Source organism: Panulirus ornatus, chromosome 10 (genome assembly GCF_036320965.1).
Source record: "Panulirus ornatus isolate Po-2019 chromosome 10, ASM3632096v1, whole genome shotgun sequence".
Lineage (NCBI taxonomy): Eukaryota > Metazoa > Arthropoda > Malacostraca > Decapoda > Palinuridae > Panulirus > Panulirus ornatus.
In genome coordinates this window covers 17469471-17493042 of record NC_092233.1, presented here as the reverse complement: position 1 = coordinate 17493042, position 23572 = coordinate 17469471, and the positions used below count along the sequence as shown (strand labels likewise).

General features: G+C 38.1%; 1 protein-coding gene across 1 annotated transcript in view; it reads left to right on the top strand.

Moving 5' to 3' along the window:
- Vap33 (VAMP-associated protein 33kDa) overlaps positions 1–23572 on the top strand; it is a 47294-nt gene that overhangs the window by 1039 nt on the left and 22683 nt on the right. The window contains exons 2-3 of the mRNA XM_071665578.1: positions 8838–8908; positions 17242–17427. Of these exons, the coding sequence (XP_071521679.1) occupies positions 8838–8908; positions 17242–17427 (257 nt within the window). The remainder of the gene's footprint in view (positions 1–8837; positions 8909–17241; positions 17428–23572) is intronic.

Below are 23572 nucleotides of genomic sequence, written 5' to 3'. Positions count from 1 at the left end.
GGGGTAATTTATTAGCTTAGCTCCGCATGGGTACAAGATTCAGGATATGGTTACTTATGCTTTTGATGCTTTCCACAATTCTCTGTGCTTACAGAAGCACCAGTAAAATATGATTTAGAGCATTGTATTTGATTGAACAATATTAAGGCAATAAGGTTTTTGTATTTCAGGAAATGTAAGATTGCTTAATGAAACATTAGCTAATACAGACCTAAAATATTAACAACTAATGAAAATGAGTAAAAATATTTTGTATTTTTCACCTGCTGAGGATTGCCCTTTGTGTCTTCATATACAGTGCCATGTTTTATTTTCATAAAGATGAATAGTGTGCTTTGAATAGTAAGATAAAGTTTGATTGCTAGGTAGTTAGGTGAGGTTTTGATAGGTTCCATATGTATTGCTTACCTTTTCCTTCATGAATGCCATCTTTTCCCAGATATGATCCTGTGGCCTTATGTAGTATTGTTTAGTGGAGTTAGATACTTCAAATCATACTTCACAGGTATTTCTGTATTCATAGAAAATAAAGAATAGGACCTACAATGTAATAGCCATTTTTCAAAACTAGTTTTGATGCCGAGCTAAACCGATATATTACAAGAATGTATATTTTTGTTAAAAGGGGCAATGCACTTTCAAAATATTGAAGAACATTGGGAAACCCCACCTGGTTGGTGAAAGGGTGTTAGAAACAAACTCCTTAATCTTTTGCTTGGATGCTCTCTGTTATGTGTGTTGACAACCTACAGCATTGTGGAGGTGCATTTTTCAGTGTTACTTATATTTATTGACTGTGAAGGAGGTTAGGTGAATTTTTCATATGTTTGATATTCTGTATTACATTCTTTTACATTAATCAATCGCATGGTTTTTCCCAATACACTACAGTTGTCATACTTAACCTTCTTGTTCCTATGCTCCTGGACCTGTCAGTCTCATTAGGCTTACTATCACAGGTCTGAATTGGGTATGATTCTAGTTACATGGGCTCTGCGTCATTAGTTTTCTTGAGCTTTGATTGGCCACGGATTTGCTCTGTGTCAACAGTTTTCTTGAGCTGTGATTGGCCATAGATTTGCTATGCATCATTAGTTTTCTTGAGCTGTGATTGGTCACTGATTTATATATTATATGGTCATCTTCGGTGAAAAACTATATTGGGTGCAAGGTGAGGGGAATGTAGCATAGCATGTTTTGTGCATGGTTTACAATATGGAAGGTATTGCATGCATTTAGTACATAAAAATGTTCAGAAAATGCATTTATATATATTTAGATTTATTAAGGTTTGGAATACACAAATGGAAGTAAAATATTGCGGAGAGACAAGAAGGCATTAGTGGAATGTGGGTGTTTATAATACCAGTGAGGTACAGATTGGATTGTACAACTAGTTGACTGGCAGTGTATCAGTAAATATTTTCTCGCATTGCATCTTTGATTAGAGTTAGAAAGAAATCTTTTTCTTCAGAAATTTTATGTAATAGTTTCTTTTTTAATATATTTTGGGTTATGAAAGTAAGAAATTTTTTGTAATAGTTTCTTGAAAACAGTTTTTCCTATATTGGAGAGAAAAACATGTATTAAAATCTTGTTTTACAAAATCCTAATGTTATAAAAATTTATGAAAAAGCTTGCTCAAACAAAATGGCATATGGCTTTGCATGTACATGATATTATAATTGCCTAGAAAAGCTCTGAAAAAATGTCGGGTTAATCAGTGTAAGTAAAACATCTGTAATTATAAACTGAGCCAATTAAAGCCATACCTTAACTAGTCATGAAAATATTAAGTAGAGATGTACCATAAAATTGCTCTGCATGTGAGGATTGCATAAGCACCTGTTCTCTCATTAGTTTGTTGCCATTTGGCAGTATTTATGCTATGCTTAGTAATGGGTGTTACTGCTGTATTTAGTGAAATTAAGATTGATCTTTTTGCTTGTCCGTAGTAAAAATGTAATTTATCTTTTCATTCGTCCTTATTGATACTTTGTGATATCAAAAACTTTGGTTTGGAAATGTTTATGGTAAATGTCCAGTTTAGCCTCACATTGTTATTACTGCAATTGTTATATGAATTTGTAGGGTAGTGCTTAGAGAATACTTCAGTTGCAGAGCATAATTTGGAGTATTGTTTTAAATTTCATATTAGATGTAGTAGTACTGAGCATTGCTGTATTTATATCAAGGGAAAATGTTGGATAAAACACAAGTAAAAGATAAAAGACCCAGTGAAAACCTTAGAATGAATAGACTCGATGGAAACCTTAAAAAATTAATAGACCCTATGAAAACTGTAACATACCTAGTAGCAAAAATTTAGGTAGAAATGTACCACTTGATTTGTCTGCTGTTGGGATTTGGGGCATTTATGCAATGCTCTCTCATGGTTGTGACTTATAGTCAGCTAGAATATTGAACGTTTAGATAATCGTGGCTCTTACGGAGGTTAGTTGAAGTTTTTGTCGTGTATTTCCCACTTTTGTGTCAATTAACCCCACATTTATCTGACATGCATAACTCTTAATATTGCCATCTCTGATGTCATTTGATAGAATATAGCAAATGCACAGTATCATGCACTGCATGTTATTTTTTTTTCTCTAAACAGTACACCAGCAATAAAGAACATAATTTATACAAATTTGATATATCCAGCGATGAATTGGATATAAGAGATAATAAGCATTTGACATGATACCACATCATACTTGTGTTAACTCTTGGGCTAAACCTCTTTGAACTTGAATGTAAAGCAACTTGTATCATTCTTAATTTTGATCTGCCTGTATGTTTATAATGGTAATAAGGTAAGTACAATGTGATACATGAATGGATGGCTTTGTAAATAAGTATTTTAGTGTAATTGTGTTAGATTAGTTAACTTTGTCCTCTTAATAGGCTTAGTAAAGTATATTTCTCATATTTTGTGATGTTTTTACACCGTATTATCATTGGATTCTTGGACATATAAAACTTGTTGCAGTTACTGAGAATTGTTTATATCTGTTGAGGGAGTTAAAGGTGAAGAAAGCACTTTCCCTTAAAAAGTATGTTTGTTCAGTGGAATTTCTATGAAGATAGCACCTATTCATGCACAAGCTTTGTTACACAGCATTTGGTGAACAATAAATGTAAGTTTGTTTATTTCTGCTGGTTTTCAAGGTTTTCATATGTCTGTTGGTTTTTTAATGGTCATTGAGTTTAGGGGTGTGATTTTAACTGGAATGACATTTAAAAGGCGGCAGGAATTGATTTGTAAAAAGTATAGATAAAACATTTTGGGATTTTCTTTCATAACTGGAAAGGATGATAGTGGACCTCAGTTTGCTGGCAACCGTGTTATTCACAGGATGCCTTTGTGCTCTGGATGCCAGCTAGATACCTAACTTAATGTAATGTAATGCATTGCTTAACATCTAAGCCTAACCTAATTGAAAAGTTAATGTAACCTAAAACCTGAACTATCCTTTCATGAGTCTTCGATCACAGGGATATTGCTTTGGCAGGGTTTAGTTCCAAGCTTAAGCAGAGAAATGGTTTGTCAGTAGCCTTAGAAAAAAAAAAGTGGGTAGCCTGTGTTTCGTACTGAAATCTTTGAAAATTGAAAACTCGCCTACTGAAAATTCTGCCTTTTCTTGAGGTCAGATGTCAGCATCAGCTTCAGCTAAGAGGGCAGGAGGGGAGATTTATGCATGTGCATTGTCATCATTTCAGTTTATGAAAGAATGCCTTAGTTGAATAATTTGTCTTTTTATGGTAATTACTTTATACTGTCATGTTTCATGGTTTGCTTACTGTTTTGAAGATTGGATAAGACCTGTATGTGGTAATTTTTAAAGATAGGATAAGACCTGTATGTGGTAATTTTTAAAGATAGGATAAGACCTGTATGTGGTAATTTTTACTTTTGAATCGGGATATATGATTGATAGTGGGGAGGGCTATAAAGCTCAGGGAAACTGTGGGGTTAATTACTCAGAACTGGTGAAACAGTTCTACAAGTTAACAGGGCCCATTAAAAACTTGCCTGAGTTTCCTTAGAAGCTGGCACTTGTTTTGATTTCAAATTTATAGGTGAAATAAACTTAGTCATCCAGCCACATAAAGAACATCAGAAAGCATCCCTCTGCTGGGAGGCAGTTGTATGTACAAGCTCACAAGTCTTTTAGTAACCGAATGTAATCACTAGACCATTATAGAGTATGTTTTTCAGTTAACAATGGAAATAAGGTCAAGTTTTACTGTTACGGGTTTCTGGAAAGTTTTCATGAATGCTGTGGAGTTCTAGAAGTGTTTCACTTAGTTTTACATAATTGCCACATTTTCTTTCATTTTCACAATGCTGCCTTCTAACATCAGTTCTTATTCTGTTTGCACAGTAAACTGTCATTGATAGAAAAAAAAATTCAAGTGTCTTACAGAGAGGAACAAGTATGCAGTCTGCTGGGGGTGGGGTCACCTAGGAGAGAAGAAGTTTGGAAGAGTGTGTGAAAAGAGAAAGTTGTGTGTAAATGTGAATAAAATGAATGTCATTGGGTTTAGCAATTAAGGGAAACAGTTTAGTCTGGGTGTGAGTTGGAATGGAGAGAACTTGGAGGAAGTGGATAAGGCATTGAATGGAACCATGGGAGCTGAAATGAACCATAGGGTTGAAGAGTGGCAAATCTTGAGTGCATTGAAGAATGTTTGGAAAGAAAGGTCACTATCTTTAAGGGCAAAGAAACGTATGCTTAATGGTTTTGTACTGTAGGTGGTGTTTGGATGTGAGCCATGGGCATTAAACAAAAATGTAAAAGAATAGGGTGAATGTGTTGGAAATCAATTGTTTGAGGACAAAATATGATGCAAGGAGGATTGATGGAATAAGAAAAGATGGGTAGAGTTCTGATAGTAAGAGGAGGATGTTTGAGAGCTGAAGGGGGTGGAGGAAATAAAGAAAAGTGGAAAACCAATGAGGTAGAATGATGGAGTGAAAGATGCTTTGAAGGCTTCGGGCCTGAGCATGCAGGATGATGCAAAGTGTGTATGGTATAGAGCAAACTGTAGTATTGTGGTTAACATGGGACACTGTGTTGTAAGTGGGATGAACTAGGGCATGTGGAATGGTAGGGGGAAACCATGAAAATGTCTGTGGGGCCTGATTGTGAGAAGGTGCTCTAGTTTTGATGCATTGCACATGACAGCTGAAGAGTGGATGTAAATGAATGTGGCCATTTCTTCATCTCTTCTTTGCACTGCCTTGTTTATGCAGAAATGGCAAACATTTGTGGAAAAAAGAATATATGGATTATATTATACTTAATTGCTGTTTCCCGCGTCAGTGAGGTAGCACAAGGAAACAGACGAGGAATGGCCCAACCACTCATATGCACATATTATTATTATTATTATTTTGCTTTGTCGCTGTCTCCCGCGTAAGCGAGGTAGCGAAAGGAAACAGACGAAAGAATGGCCCAACCCACCCACATACACATGTATATGCATGCACGTCCACACACACACATATACATACCTATACATCTCAACGTATACATATATATACACACACAGACATATACATATATACACATGTACATAATTCATACTGTCTGCCTTTAGTCATTCCCATCGCCACCCTGCCACACATGAAATAAACCCCCTCCCCCCTCATGTGCGCGAGGTAGCGCTAGGAAAAGACAACAAAGGCCACATTCGTTCACACTCAGTCTCTAGCTGTCATGTAATAATGCACCGAAACCACAGCTCCCTTTCCACATCCAGGCCCCGCAGAACTTTCTATGGTTTACCCCAGACGCTTCACATGCCCTGGTTCAATCCATTGACAGCATGTCGACCCCGGTATACCACATCGCTCCAATTCACTCTTATTCCTTGCACGCCTTTCTCCCTCCTGCATGTTCAGGCCCCGATCACTCAAAATCTTTTTCACTCCATCTTTCCACCTCCAATTTGGTCTCCCACCCATACACGCGTGTATGCATATACATAAACATATCATCACATACATACACAGACATATACATTTATACACATGTACATATTCATACTTGCTTGCTGTCATCCATTCCTACCACTATCCTGCCCCACAGGAAATAGCATCGCTACCCACTGCTGAAATGTTTAAGGACATTATGTGGTGTGAGGTGGTTTGATCGAGTAAGTAATGAAAGGGTAGGAGAGGTGTGTGGAAATAAAAAGTGTGGTTCAGAGAAGAGAACAAAAAGGTTTGTTTGACTTTGTGTCAGTGGATGAAAGGTTGTGCTCGGTGGTAGAATTATGAGAGAATTCTTCGGAGATTCTGACCATTTTGCAGTTCTTGTAGAGGTGAAAGTAAGGGAGAAGGCGAAGTGGAGGTATGCTGTAATGAAGAATGGAGAGTTCAGATTGTTGGCAAATGTGCTGAATCGGGAAGAATGTAAGGAGGAGTATGAAAGAAATTATACAAAGTTTAGTTGAAAATGCAGAAAATGTAGTGATACAGTCGTGTGAATGAGGTGCTTAAAATGTTTAGAGAAAGACTTAAAAGTTGTAGAATAAAAGAAAGACTTAAAAGTTGTAGAATTGGTTGTTGGATATAAAGGTGTGAGATTAAATAATAAAAAGGGAAAATTATGGTGGATGTATTTGATTGGATATGCTGTGGAGAGAATGAGTGAGGAAAGATTGACCAAGAGGATATATGTGTCAGAGGTGGAGGGAACGAGGAGAAGTGGGAGACCAAATTGCAGGTGGAAAGATGGAGTGAAAAAGATTTTGAGTGATCGGGTCCTGAACATGCAGGAGGGTGAAAGGCATGCAAGGAATAGAGTGAATTGGAACGATGTGGTATACCAGGATCGACGTGCTGTCAGTGGATTGAACCAGGGCATGTGAAGCGTCTAGGGTAAACCATGGAAAGTTCTGTGGGGCCTGGATGTGGAAAGGGAGCTGTGGTTTCGGTGCATTATTACATGACAGCTAGAGACTGAGTGTGAACAAATGTGGCCTTTGTTGTCTTTTCCTAGCGCTACCTCGCACACATGAGGGAGAGGGTGTTGTTATTCCATGTGTGGCATGGTGGCGATGGGAATGAATAAAGGCAGACTATGAATTAAGTACATGGGTATATATGTATATGTCTGTTTGTGTATATATATATGTATACATTGAGATGTATAGGTATGTATATGTGCTGTGTGTGGACGTGTATGTATATATATGTGTATGTGGGTGGGTTGGGCCTTTCTTTTGTCTGTTTCCTTGCGCTACCCCGCTAATGCGGGAGACAGGGACAAAGCAAAATAAATGAATATAAGATACATGCTAACATACAGTTGAAAAAGTTTGTTACATATACAAGAAGTGTATGCAAGAGTTTTGATTGATAGAGTGATGGAAGTGAGTGAATGCAGAATAGTGAGGTGCAAGGGGGATTTAGGAAAGTTAGGGGATGTGTGGATTTTTTTGCAATGAAAATTACTGCAAAATGTAAGAATCTCTATGCAGCTTTTATGGATCTAGAGAAAGCATATGACAGAGTTGAGTGGAATGCTTTGTGGAAAGTGTTAAGGATATTTGGGATATGGAGACAACTGTTGGATGCTGTAAAAGCCTTCTGTAAAGGAGCAAATGTATGTTTAAGAGTGGATGGAGAGGTGAAAGAAAGGTTCGGAATACATATGAGTGTGAGGCAGGGTTATGTGATGCCACCATGGCTTTTTAAGGTATTGTATATGGATGGAGTGATAAGAGAGATGAAAGCAAAACTAAGTAAAGGAGATGTAAAGATGGAGTTTGGTGTTATGTTGGCCACTTGCAAACCTATTTTCAGATGATACCATGCTGTTTGCTGAGAATAAAGAGGAGTTGTGGAAGGTTGTATTTTATGTGTGTAAATGTAGGCAGTTGGTGGCAAATGTGAATAAAAGTAAAGTATCAGTGTTTGAACGGAAACAGTGAAAGTAAGGATTCCACAAAGTCCTATAGGGTAAAAGAAGAAAGTGTACCAAACTGTTTTATAGATATGGGAAGAGAAAGACTGGAAGAGGTGACAGAATTTAAGCATTTAGGAGCTATCTTGGGTAAGTTTGGTGATATGGAGGGAGAGAGCAGTACTGGGTAGAAGAGTCATTGGTTCCCTTAATAGAATTAGAATAATGAAGGATAGAGATGTAAGTATGGAGGTGAAGAAAGGATTTTAAGGGAATGCTTAGTCCTCCTAACGCTGACCCATGCAGCTGAAACATGTACATAGAATCAGTCCCAGAGGTCAAGAATCCAAGCTGTGGAAATGAGCTGTTTGACAGGACCATGTGCTATAACTAGATGGAATGAAGAAGGAAATAAGGGAGTGTATGAGAGACTTGATATGACAGGAAATGCAAAGGGAATAAATTGTGGAGTGGTAGAGTGGGTGAAGCGTGATACTTTGAAGTTATTTGGACAAATGGAAAGAAGGCAAGACAGGAAGTTTACAAGGAAAGTGTATGATTGGATGGGGTTCATATGAAAAGGAGACCACCTTTGACCTTGGGTAAAACGAGTGGAAGGGTACTGGAGGTAGAGAAATAGTGGAAGAATGCATGGAGTGATTCATGTATGTGAGAGAGGCATGTAAGGACAGGGACAAGTGAAGACTTTAGCCATGGGTATTCCTTTGATGGGAGTTCTTGGAGGAAATTGGTGTCAGAGATATTGATGAATATAGATTAATATTGGTGTATGGGCCCCATTTCTCAAAAAAAAAAAAAAAAAAAAAAAAAAAAAGCATTTTATGCTTTTAAATTTGGATTCAAAAGTACTTTCAAGCATTTAGCAGAAGGTTCAAATTATTTTTTTTTTCTTGACAGGTCCCTTTACTGATGTTGTCACATCCCAGTTGAAGCTTACCAATCCCACAGAGAAGAGAGTATGTTTTAAGGTGAGTAGATGGAAAGTGTTATGTAATTTGTAGGTAGAATAATCCAATTCATTACAATTTTGGGCTCCCCACAGTATAGTTATTATTAACCTGTGCTGTCAGTACATACAGATATCTTCATTTATTATTTTAGTTTCATTGTCCATGATTTAAAGCAGAAAGGAACATATGGAGGTCGAGTATTATGCATACTTTTTGTGAATATTTATTTGGATCTGTTTATCAAAACCCTATATGGGCTTAGCATTATTGTAATTCTCACCTCGTTTATCATATCTTCCTCTCCACTGTACCCAATTTGATTTCCTTATATGTAATCCTGTTGTTCAATCATCGCATCTTGCATACAATGATCTCCACTTATCCCTTAAAAGTACTCAATTTACAAACTTCATTTGTCTCAGGCTGTCTGTCAAACTTGTCTCATACACCTCTTTCTTCACCAGTATACAGGATTTAGACCTGTGTTTTCTGGCTTTTTATATAAATCCCGTATCTTTGACAGTAAACGTAACATTAGTCACAATGTTGCTGTTGTTGTGTGGAAGGTTATGGATGTAAAAGGCTACATGTTGTTAGAATGGTATGAACTAGCCTTCACATCAAATTGTTTTGCATTTAGTGAGCTCTGTAGATTATGAATTAGATCTGATAAACTAAGGTCTGGGATGACTTTTTAACATAGAAATCAGTTTGCTATCAGATTTATAAGCAAGAAAAAGAAAGTGACGTCCAAATATAGTATATACAAGAAAGGAAGATTTGCGTAGTCATTGATAGCTATCACATGGGCATCATCTGCAATATGTTTAGAATCAGGAGCAAAAAGTTTAACTACATAGGATTATAGTTTGTTTCTCAGTAAGATGAAGTAATAAGGTAAAACTCATTTAGACTCAGTTAATTATAATTACTATTCTTTTGTTGTGCTCAAGCATGCTCTTAAAGCATTGTTTCTCAATGGTGTACCTGTACCTTGATTGGTGATGCTGTAGCTCATGAGGGGTTGAGCTCAGTCATACCCGCAGAGGTGAGCAAGGCCTATACAACTTCTAAAGTCAGCCATGCTTGAATGTTTCCAGTGATTATAGATCTTTTGCTATTTTTGGTCTGGTATTGTTTATTCCTACTTACATTTGTATGTACATAGATGATTGCTTTATATTACCATATTGCTTTATATTACCATTTACAGCAAATTGTAAATTGCATACCAGCATCACCATCACAGTGAGTTTGTTGGGATGCACACATCTGCTGTCTTGTATATGTTTAAGATAACTTTTCATTTGTGATAATATTTTTGTCATTTTTTTAATGTGCACCTAAATCATTATACTGTAAACACCATATAATGAATTTTATACATGCATCACCATTGCAAAGCAAGGTTGTTGATTGCTTTTATAAACACATTGTGGTGAGTAACAAACTTGCATCGTAATAGTGATGTGAATATAATATTTACTGCTTAGTGTATATACTTTTGTAATAATTTTCTGGGGTTACTTACTCTGCCTGATTGAGGTTGCATTGCGAGTGAAAAGTCCCCTGTATCATGGCTGTATCGTTAGGAGCACAGTCTCCTCCAAGCACTTCTCACTCCAAAGGAGTCCACGTATCCCTGCTATTGGAAGTATCTCAGCCATAGGCTGTAGAAGCATTTAGGACGAGGTTTGAATGATATTTATATAAGAGGCTGAATTATATTTATACTTATTCCCTCCAAATCATTCTCCTACTTTATTAAAGGAATGATACAGTATCTGCAAGAAGCCATGTATTTTCAAAGGCAACATCATACAGTTTAGTACTTTGTCATCTCTCCTTTGGCCTTGAGTACCATCTGTAAACATGATTTATTTATATATATTATACTTGATTGCTGTTTCCAGCATCAGCAAGGTAGTGCCAGGAAACACGAAGAAAGAATCCACTCATATACACACATATATATATATATATATACATGAATGCCTATATACACACATACATAACATACACATACACATACATATGCATACACATAGACAAACATATAAATATATACTCATGTACATATGGGCATGAAATTAGCAAGTGTTCCTGCAGTGTTCTAGGTCCATGTTTTGAGTTCATTGGGTCTCGATCTGAATGAAGTGAGGCATTGATGAGGTGTTGCTGGAAGCAGCCCTAACTTTCATCTGGTTCCAGCAGTTCTTGATTGGTTAAGGTCTGAGGAGTTTCCAGGCCACTCCAGCAGTTGCTTATTTTTCTCAGTTAACCAATTCATCCTCTGGATTAGCAGTAATCTCACAGGCAGAGGAATTAATTAAGAAATGTCAAGTAGGGTCAGTTGGGGACAACTCAGGCAGCATAAGCATCGGGTTAGCATAGCCACAGGTCAACTCTTGGGTAACTTTTAGGACCAAGGCTGGTAGGGTCCACTGCGGAGAGGGTCAGAATAAGGTGAACTAACCCAAAACAGATGGGGTTCTGTCTCTCACCCGCTGCTGCATATGTAGACATTAACAGTGATAATACAAACATGCATACCGACTAAAAAAAAGCAAATTCAGTCGAGAAATCAACTTCAAGGAAGATAAGTTTTAACATACTCAAATGCTAGGAGCATCATTATGAAATGCAATTAACTTAAATCTTATACAGTTACTGAAAAACCGAACATCATTGCTATCTCAAAAAAATGGGTAAACTCTAAGTACAAACACTTATTCGCCAAGTTAGCAATACCCGGATACAAACTTTTTATGAAAGATGGCTTATTCAGGGTAGATGGTGGAGTTTTGATCTATGCTGATAACAGTCTAAGTGCCATTAAGATAAGCAAAGTTGACACACACACTTAAGAGTCTTTATATTGACAATGTTACCGACAAGTTCAAAAGTAAACTATGTCTCGGCGTGAGTTACAGACCTCCTAAGCAAAAAGACTACGACAATAAGATGCTATACAATGAAGTCAGTATATAGTAAACAGTAAAGAGGTTATAATAGTTGGAGACTTCAACCATCCATACATAAACTGGAACACATTAACAGGTGACTGAGAGGGAACAAGACTAACGGCATTGATTGAAGACATTTTTCTAGGACAGTCGATTAAAAAACCCACTGCAGGTAAAAACATTTTTGATCTTGTCCTCACTAGTGACACTAACTTAACTCCTGTGAAGTATGTGAGAGTTTGTCAAATGGCAATCACAGTTTGATTAGATTGAGCAAATTTAGATATTAAAATAAATGACAACAAACTCTTGATACCAGATTATCGGTGAGCAAATCTTGAAAACATTAGACACTAAATTCGCAGAACCATTTGGACAAAAGTTATTATTATATGTTCACACAGTAGACAAAATGTGAAGTATTTCTAAAAACACATTACTTGAGAATGAAAATAAACATATTCTATGAATTATGAAGAGAACTTGAAATATTTCAAAACCATCATGGATGAATAGGTGAACAGAAGGACTAATTTTCCAGAACAACACATGTAAGAAATTCAAATCGTGGGGAACAGATGAAAATTGCCAGGAATTAATCCAAATCCAAAGAGAGTGTAAGAAGGTCATAAGACAGAGTAAACACGAGGAAGAAAAAAGAATTTCTTTGAAAGTTAATAGTAATCCTAAGGAATTCTTTCAGATATATAAGACAAAGCGAGACGGTAAAAGAAGGAATTGGACCTTTGTGAAACTAAGACAACAAACTACTGACAACAAGGAAATGGCTACCATACAAAATTGTTCCTTTAATTTCGTATTCGTAATTGAAGAAACATCTCGGATATGACAACTAGTGAAAATGTTTCAAGGATCTGATGAAGAAGAGTTGAAGGTTAGAGAAATAAAGAGCTCTGAAGTACTTAAATCCCTGGACCAGTTAAGTCCTAACAAATTCAATGGCCTGGATAACATAGCTCCAAAATTTTAAAGAAGGTCAAGAGACAGCTGATATACCCCATAAGAATATTCATCAAATCTCTATTGGATTATTGGTTGGTCAGGTGCCAGCTGAAGGACAAGCAAATGTTACTCCTATGTATATAAAAGGAGACAGAAAGTGTGCCCAATTAGCATTACGTTGGAAAAATTAATACGAGATAAGATTGACATGTTTCTAGATCACAAGATTATATCGGACAACCAACATGGTTTCTACAATAGATCCTTTCTTGCCTGACATATGTACTGGAGTTTTTTAATGTTTTTTATCAGAACTGGAACAAAAAAGTGCCATCTGATGTGTATTTAGGTTTCCAAAAGGCTTTCAATAGAGTACCTCATAAGAGACTTTTGAATCAACTCAAAACACTTGGAATTGGTGAAGAACCCTGTACGTGGATCAGAGACTGGTGTACTGGAAAAAGTAGCGTATAGTATTAAACGGCAAAGCATCAAATTGGCTAGATGTAACAAGTGGTGTGCCACAGGGGTCGTTCCTAGGCCCAATTCTTTTCATGATATACATTAATGACCTGGAACTTGGTCTCATATCTAAGATCTCCAAATTTACTGAAGATACTCAACCAGGAGGTAGAGCTGTAAACAGGCAGGACTGTAAAATGATTTAGAGAGATCTTACTAGCAGAGTTGTCAGACAGATGGCAAATAAAGTTTGATGTAGACAAGTGTTAAGTTATGCACTTTGTAGGCATGAATATATGTTGACTAGAAACTATTTGGAAACTCTCTAACTAAAGTAAGTGAGGTAAAGGACCTTGGAGTTGTCATTAGCAACAGTCTGAAGTACACTAAACAGTGTCAAGCAGCAAGTAATAAAGGCAACCAAATGTTAGCTTTCATAGCCAGGAATATAGATTACAAAACACCAGAAACATTTCTCACACATTATAATTCTCTCGTAAGATCACACCTTGAATGTGCGGTCCACTTTTGGTCCCCAAACATCTATAAAAAAAAATTGGGGAAAATTAGATCAAGTACAAAGATGCGCAACAAAATTGATCCCATCTCTTAGAAATGTGGCTTACAAAGAGAGAGGCTAAAACGATTGCATATCTTCTCCCTTAAAACCTTAGACTGAGGCAGCTTAATCAAGTGTTCCAAATTCTGAACATGTTTGATGAAAGAAATCACGAACATCATTTTGAAATATGAGAAAATATGGTAACCAGGACAAATGGAGTGAAACTCAAAGCTAAAAGATGTAGTAGGTATGTGGGAAGAGCTTCTTTTCCTATAAGTGTATAGGGCTCTGTAATAAGTTACTGTCAGGTGTAGTGAATGCTAAGACTATAGGTACCTTCAACAGTCATTTAGACAAATATTTTATGAATTCAGGTATACTCTGAGAAAAACGCCAAAAATAAACTATAAATGACAGCAGTAATGGGGACACTAGAAGGCCAATGCCCAGCTGTGGGGAGTTGGTGATTTATTTTATTTATTATACTTTGTCGCTGTCTCCCGCGTTTGCGAGGTAGCGCAAGGAAACAGACGAAAGAAATGCCCCCCCCATACACATGTATATACATACGTCCACACACGCAAATATACATACCTACACAGCTTTCCATGGCTTACCCCAGACGCTTCACATGCCTTGATTCAATCCACTGACAGCACGTCAACCCCGGTATACCACATCGCTCCAATTCACTCTATTCCTTGCCCTCCTTTCACCCTCCTGCATGTTCAGGCCCCGATCACACAAAATCTTTTTCACTCCATCTTTCCACCTCCAATTTGGTCTCCCTCTTCTCCTCGTTCCCTCCACCTCCGACACATATATCCTCTTGGTCAATCTTTCCTCACTCATTCTCTCCATGTGCCCAAACCACTTCAAAACACCCTCTTCTGCTCTCTCAACCACGCTCTTTTTATTTCCACACATCTCTCTTACCCTTACGTTACTCACTCGATCAAACCACCTCACACCACACATTGTCCTCAAACATCTCATTTCCAGCACATCCATCCTCCTGCACACAACTCTATCCATAGCCCATGCCTCGCAACCATACAACATTGTTGGAACCACTATTCCTTCAAACATACCCATTTTTGCTTTCCGAGATAATGTTCTCGACTTCCACACATTCTTCAAGGCCCCCAGAATTTTCGCCCCCTCCCCCACCCTATGATCCACTTCCGCTTCCATGGTTCCATCCGCTGCCAGATCCACTCCCAGATATCTAAAACACTTCACTTCCTCCAGTTTTTCTCCATTCAAACTCACCTCCCAATTGACTTGACCCTCAACCCTACTGTACCTAATAACCTTGCTCTTATTCACATTTACTCTTAACTTTCTTCTTCCACACACTTTACCAAACTCAGTCACCAGCTTCTGCAGTTTCTCACATGAATCAGCCACCAGTGCTGTATCATCAGTGAACAACAACTGACTCACTTCCCAAGCTCTCTCATCCCCAATGCTGAGCGGCATTGCTTTTTTTTTTTTTTTTTTTCAGGCCTCCTTTTTGTCGGTCTTTCTCATGTAAACTCATGTAAGTGGATGGTCCTGTAGCACCTCTGTGTACTGCTTACAATTCACTGTGGCATTTTTAGGTAAGAAGTAGAACACTTCTTTACCCATTACACCACTAAAGCAGCCTCAGATCCTCATACTATCTGGGTGTTTCACCATTTGTACTGTGAAACAAGAGTCATACCAGATGGTGCCCTCTGGCTTCCTCATGCTCCCTTACCTCAATTGCACATACTTAAGAACTTTCATTGGAAATTATCACCCTACTCCACAGTTGCTTACTCCAGTCTTTGTATTTCTTTTCAAGTGTGAGTTGTTTGCAATTCATTTCTTTTGTAAGCAGGAGTTTGGCAGCTGGCTCATTGGAGGGAATGTGAAGGTCCTTTTGCAGGTGATGATGAGTAGGCATTTGAGAGACATTTTCCTAAAGATTTGAATGTTTTTTCTTGAGTTCATATTGCTGAATTGTTGGGTTGCTTCAATACTTCTCAACTTTGAAGGTTATCTGTAAGTCTAGAAGTCTTCCTTGGGTGACCAGGGATAGATTTGCTGGTGGAATGACATTCTCAGCGAGGCCACAAGCACTGGCAAGCATCTACCTGGTTGTGTGTTCTGAGTGTTTAGAAAGTACGTGTACCCACATTTGCTTGCTTGTGGGCAAGAATTAAGGCTTTCTTCTTAGAAAGGTCAAAACCAGCCATCCTGAAGGTCAGGTGGAAGAAGTGCAGCACCCTGAAGTAAAATTCCAAAAATGAAATTGCAGCAGGGGTAAAGATAAAACATCCTTCCCTGAAGATAGAATGAGGCACATTAGGGCTGGTTGCTAGTGCTCAAACTGTTGGAAAGATTAGTTGCAGCAACGAAATGTGCAATGATTAGACCTGAGAGTTTCATATGCTTGTACTCAAAATAAACCATAGCTGTGTATTGCCTTTCAAAATATATTGAGAGAGAGAGAGAGAGAGAGAGAGAGAGAGAGAGAGAGAGAGAGAGAGAGAGAGAGAGAGAGAGAGAGAGAGATTCCAAGGCCCAAGCAAGGTGGTTTGGCCTTAATGTTAAAGAAAAAAAATCCCTTTGAAAGCAGAAGAAAAGGATAGCAAAGCAGAGGCTCTCTCCCCACCCTGCACTCCCTCTGGCACATACCTGACAAAATAGGTAGAAACAGTTCTTTGCAGGACTGATAACACTGAAGGAACTGACAAAACAGGTAGAAACAATTCCTTGCAGGACTAATAACCCTGAAGGAAATTTTTATAGGAAAGTTGTAAGGCAGAATGAACATGAATATGTCATGCATTACATCACCAATGACATGTATCTCCTCACTTTTTCTTAGTATTTGTTGTATGCTTTAATAATTTCCCAACATATACATGAATATGAAAAGGTAATGATGAAAAACTCATAATTATTAAGTTAAAAATGTAATGAATATGGTCAAATTTAGAAATTCAATTATGAAAAAAATAACATCAGGGGAAATGCTAATGAAATAAAGATTTGCAGTGAAAATGCTAAAATGAGACTATGGGCAATTACACATTTGCATATGGTGTATGCTGCATTATGATTTTCATACAGAATTTATACTTGTAGAAATTGCACAATGAGGTTTGGGTTATGTGCATGTGATGTCGTTTAGGGCTAGTGGTTAATCCCTAAGAGGAGTCAGAATTTCATTTGAAAATTATGGTGAACTGAGTCACATAGTAATGAATTGTTGTGTAATGTTTATTCTGTGATTTACAGAGGACAACAGATTCAACAAGATAAAAAAAAGTAATGAATTGTTGTACAATGTTTATTCTGTGATTTACAGAGGACAACAGATTCAACAAGATAAAAATAGTAAATGTGTTTACCCTATGTTGCAGGTGAAAACAACAGCTCCACGACGATATTGTGTGCGCCCAAATTCTGGTGTAGTGGAGCCTCATGGTTCGGTCAGTGTAGCAGTAATGCTTCAGCCATTCGACTACGATCCACACGAAAAGAACAAGCATAAATTTATGGTGCAGTCTCTCTTTGCTGGAGAAGGAGAGATCAATCTTGATGCCTTGGTGAGTTTCATAGTAAAGCCATCCAGTTTGTCTATAAAGTTTGTATCAGTACATATGTATCCAGTTTCTAATATGATTTTTAAGAGCTTGTTTTGAGCAAAACCCCCAGAAAAAAAAAAAAAGACTATACTCATATTCACCTTAACATTAATATTTCTTTTTTCTTGTTACTTTACCTTTAATCTGTCACTGTACTTATCCCTAGTTGCCTCGACTCACCCAGCTAATTTTTGTTATTCATTTATCACCTTTCCTTTTCTAGCCTTTGTACAGTTCATCAACAGATCTTTGTCAACCAGTCATCTACCATCTTTATAGCTCTTTTTCTTTCAAAAGTGGGGAATAATATCCTCGAAGTAAGATATAGAGGTCATTGGTTATTTTTGTATAGATAGGGTATGCCTTTCGTGGCTTATGGGAGAGTCCAGTTTTTATACTCTGCTTCTAGTGGTAGAGCCAGATGTTACCAGATTCCATGTGTACAAGGTTATACTGCAAGTGAAAAGTCACCTTTGGTGTGCTATATCATCAGGAGTACAGTCTCATCAAAGAACTTATCACTCCAAAGGTTTTTTTTTTTTTTTTTTTTTTTTTTTTTTTTTTTTTTTTACTAGAAGTAACACAGCCTTGGGCTGCAGGAGCCTAGAGAAAGATTTCATGTAATGTCAGGACTCTTTCATAGATATTGGTTCTTCGCTATTTTTATTGATGATGATAGTAGTATGGAAGAGTATGTTTTTACTCTGCATTCTCTGTTGCTCCAGTAATTTACCACAGGAATTATATTTGTTGATTTTTTTCTCAATTTCCTTTCTATTTTATCTATTCCTTCATATATTAAAGAACTACTTAACTCATAAATGGTGTACATGGTAGGAAACTTCATTGCAAATAGAAAAAATGGGCAAGTTTTTGATAATGGAAAATTTTCAATCAGGGATACCACGTGAAATGTCTCTTGAGCTTGAGAGTTTCCTAGGGGTTAGGAACGTCTAGCCCGCTGTCTTCTGGTGAGGTTTATTCCTTTCACCTGTTACTAAGCTCAGTTATAGTAGATATTGCTTATAGCTTAGTTTGGGTACCCTTTGCCAGTTTGCAACACTAACTCAGCAATGACATCATTGTCCTGCCAGTTGATGTGCTGTTCACTTCATAATTCTAAGAACATGGATGTCTTTCCAATTATTTTTTTTCCCTCCCCCCAAAAATAGATGGGACAGTAGGGTAGGAAATGGGAACTCAGATAATATGCTCATGAGATACTGCCTTAGAGAGGGAGCTTTTCATTTTAATGGGAACCCAGATAATATGCTCATGAGGTACTGCCTTAGAGAGGAAGTTTTTCATTTTTCAAGACTTGCTATTCTTTCTAGGATTAATCTGTCTTGCAAACTTGAGAACTTACCAACTTGGACGAAAGATAAAGTTTTTGACCAAGAAAAAAGTATGGCAAAAAATAATTACCGTATAGATGCGGTATAGATAACAAGTAGTGGTGATGTGAGAAGGAGATGGAGTGAGTATTTTGAAGGTTTGTTGAATGTGTTTGATGATAGAGTGGCAGATATAGGGTGTTTTGGTCGAGGTGGTGTGCAAAGTGAGAGGGTTAGGGAAAATGATTTGGTAAACAGAGAAGAGTAGTAAAAGCTTTGCAGAAGATGAAAGCCAGCAAGGCAGCAGGTTTGGATGGTATTGCAGTGGAATTTATTAAAAAAGGGGGGTGACTGTATTGTTGACTGGTTGGTAAGGTTATTTAATGTATGTATGACTCATGGTGAGGTGCCTGAGGATTGGCGGAATGCGTGCATAGTGCCATTGTACAAAGGCAAAGGGGATAAGAGTGAGTGCTCAAATTACAGAGGTATAAGTTTGTTGAGTATTCCTGGTAAATTATATGGGAGGGTATTGATTGAGAGGGTGAAGGCATGTACAGAGCATCAAATTGGGGAAGAGCAGTGTGGTTTCAGAAGTGGTAGAGGATGTGTGGATCAGGTGTTTGCTTTGAAGAATGTATGTGAGAAATACTTAGAAAAGCAAATGGATTTGTATGTAGCATTTATGGATCTGGAGAAGGCATATGATAGAGTTGATAGAGATGCTCTGTGGAAGGTATTAAGAATATATGGTGTGGGAGGCAAGTTGTTAGAAGCAGTGAAAAGTTTTTATCGAGGATGTAAGGCATGTGTACGTGTAGGAAGAGAGGAAAGTGATTGGTTCTCAGTGAATGTAGGTTTGCGGCAGGGGTGTGTGATGTCTCCATGGTTGTTTAATTTGTTTATGGATGGGGTTGTTAGGGAGGTGAATGCAAGAGTTTTGGAAAGAGGGGCAAGTATGAAGTCTGTTGGGGATGAGAGAGCTTGGGAAGTGAGTCAGTTGTTGTTCGCTGATGATACAGCACTGTTGGCTGATTCATGTGAGAAACTGCAGAAGCTGGTGACTGAGTTTGGTAAAGTGTGTGGAAGAAGAAAGTTAAGAGTAAATGTGAATAAGAGCAAGGTTATTAGGTACAGTAGGGTTGAGGGTCAAGTCAATTGGGAGGTGAGTTTGAATGGAGAAAAACTGGAGGAAGTGAAGTGTTTTAGATATCTGGGATTGGATCTGGCAGCGGATGGAACCATGGAAGCGGAAGTGGATCATAGGGTGGGGGAGGGGGCGAAAATTCTGGGAGCCTTGAAGAATGTGTGGAAGTCGAGAACATTATCTCGGAAAGCAAAAATGGGTATGTTTGAAGGAATAGTGGTTCCAACAATGTTGTATGGTTGCGAGGCGTGGGCTATGGATAGAGTTGTGCGCAGGAGGATGGATGTGCTGGAAATGAGATGTTTGAGGACAATGTGTGGTGTGAGGTGGTTTGATCGAGTAAGTAACGTAAGGGTAAGAGAGATGTGTGGAAATAAAAAGAGCATGGTTGAGAGAGCAGAAGAGGGTGTTTTGAAATGGTTTGGGCACATGGAGAGAATGAGTGAGGAAAGATTGACCAAGAGGATATATGTGTCGGAGGTGGAGGGAACGAGGAGAAGAGGGAGACCAAATTGGAGGTGGAAAGATGGAGTTAAAAAGATTTTGTGTGATCGGGGCCTGAAAATGCAGGAGGGTGAAAGGAGGGCAAGGAATAGAGTGAATTGGAGCGATGTGGTATACCGGGGTTGACGTGCTGTCAGTGGATTGAATCGGGGCATGTGAAGCGTCTGGGGTAAACCATGGAAAGCTGTGTAGGTATGTATATTTGCGTGTGTGGACGTATGTATATACATGTGTATGGGGGTGGGTTGGGCCATTTCTTTCGTCTGTTTCCTTGCGCTACCTCGCAAACGCGGGAGACAGCAAAAAAGCAAAAAAAAAAAAAAATAGATACATGACTGTAAAGGCTGATCCTTGACATCTAGCAGTAAGATATCATTTAACTAAAGTTTTTGAGTAATCCTGGAGACCTCTCTTATTTATCTCCTCATTGGAAAAGGTTCCTCACAAAAGTAACTTCCTGGTATCATGGACTCTTAATATATTGGCCATATTGAATCAACGAAATCAGTTTTGTATTCCAGGACAGGGTGTTTCTTACTGAAAGGGTTGTTAGGCTTTGTGGATAATAAACTTGCTATTGATAGTAGCACAAATCAAATCAGTGAACCAACAGAGATGTTCCCCTCCATGTTCTTTGATCTTTGTGAACTGTCTCGCTCATTCTGTAATTTTGAAGCATTCAAAATTGGGGTATTTCTTTGGTTATTTGCTTCATTTATTGCTGGAATCTTAAGATGTGGAATGATCTCAAAGATGACATATTAAAAATGAGAAGGTTTGTGTTTCTGAATGTTGTGTAGATCAGAGCTCTCTGACTTTTAGCAACAAGGACTGTCAGAAGGTGCAATTTCATGAGAAGCCATTATGGCACTGTATTTGCCAGAAAATTCCCTGATTCTATCATATCAAAGATCTTTGCCAAAGTCCACTTAGGTTGCAATGGGGGCTTGTAAGTCTTCTCAAAAACGAATGACGAGCTTTTGAAATATCAGAAGTATTACAGTCGTAAAGGAACAGCTGAAAAATGTTTCTGGACTGATTGATCCTGAAGTAAAAACACAATGGAACTAGTCATTTGTGGTGGTGTAGCAGTTAGCGTTCCTGGCCATAACACATTCATGGGCTGCTCAGGGTCAAGCACATAGGTTCGAATCATGGTTGCAGCAGTCAGTCCACAGTCATCCCAGCTGCTCGTCCACCCCTAGGGGTTGGTTGATGAAATGGGTACCTGGTCATGAGAAGAAAGATTATGAGAGGCAAGTGTTTTAGGAGCAGCTGAGTGAGTGTGTCAATTGCTTTGATGCATGAGACCAGGTATTAATGATGGGTGATCTAAATGTGAAGGTGAGTAATGTGGCAGTTGAGGGTATGATTGGTGTGCTTGGGGTATTCATTGTTGTGAATAGAAATGGTGGAGGGCTTGTGGATTTGTGTGCTGAAAAAAGACTAGTGATTGGGAATACCTGGTTTAGAAAGAGAAATGTACATAAGAATACATGTGTGAGTAGGAGAGATGGTCAGAGGGTATTATTGGATTACGTGTTAATTGATAGGTGTGTAAAAGAGAGACTTTTGAATGTTAGCCTGCTGAGAGGGATGTCTGATCACTATCTTGTGGAGGCAGAGGTGAAGAAATGTAGTGGTTCTCAAAAAAGAGAGAGAGAGAGAGAGAGAGAGAGAGAGAGAGAGAGAGAGAGAGAGAGAGAGAGAGAGAGAGAGAGAATGTTGGGAAGAAGAGAGTGGTGAGAGGTAGTGAGCTGGGAAAGGAGACTTGAGTGAGGAAGTACCAGGAGAGATTGAATGTAGAATGGCAAAAAGTGAGAACAAATAATGTGAAGGGAGTGGGTGAGGAATGGCATGTAATTAGGGAAGCTGTGGTGGCATGTGCAAAAGATGCATATGGCATGAGAAAGGTGGGAGGTGGGTGATAGTTATAACTATTCTTGTTTTCACCACTTGGAATGGCCAAACTGAACTTCATACATCTCTTATCTGACCAGAGCTGGAGCTTGTTAAAAGTCACTAGTTGATTGTTACTATCTTTAATACTCCTCTTATAATTTTGTTGGTGTATTCAGGTTCAGACCAATTCCTAAAAGGTCATTTACATATGACAGGAAATGACAGGGGCATGCAAGAGTGGTTACTTTAACATCTGTGAAAGACTTCAAAGATGTTGGATTACATGCATTTAGCTTTCTTCCATAGGTATGGTACTGTAAGACTGTGATCCAACCATTTTTGTGGACCGGGATTGTGCTGTTGTTGTAAAGATCAGCCACGTCCAAGCCTGGCACAGGCCCGTGTGTGTGTATAGATCTTTTAGCGTCTTGTGTAGTTTAAGCTTGCCTGATGTTACTTATGAGAATTTAGTGTGGAAAACTTTGTTCAGTTGATATGTAAGAGTGATCTGAATGACAACATATAATTGAATCACCTGATGTAAATGAGAAGTGTTGAGATGGTAGTTAGTTAGATAGATAGCTGAATGACTAGTACATAATGGAATGAGAATGGGAATAGAATCTAATCTCCCATGTGGTTGGTTGCAGACACTTGTGTGTCTTGCTGAGGGTTGATGGTCACCTCCCACTAAGTCACATGACTTGTTGCATTGTGCTAGCCCATGTCCCTGCAGCTTTGTCAGGTAGAGAAAATGAGATTTTGCAGATTAATTTCTTCAACTATGCTCAGATTGCTCTAGAAATGCCAAGTTAGTGTACTTCCCCTGGGATAGACTGTTTACACATTGCTTTTTATATCAGTATCTGGAGTTGACTAATGATAAAGTAAAGCTTTGGTTAGAGGTGAGTTTTGGTCTACAGTGTGACTTGTGTCTTGACAGATGGACTGATTTAAAATGTTTTTATACTTTTAGCTGAATCATTCTTATTTACATTTTGTTATCTTGAACAGTACTCTTGATTATGAGAAGTTGATTAAATACATGTTTTTTTTATTTTTTGAAAATTGATTTTGCAAAAGTGGGGCAAAAGCCTCACAAACTAGGGGAGGACAGGGATGCACTCTTAATATTCTGTGAATTTCATTCTCATGTTGTCTTTAAGAGATGATGTAACTGTGTTATCCATCCAGACAACTCCTTTATCAGGTCACCTTG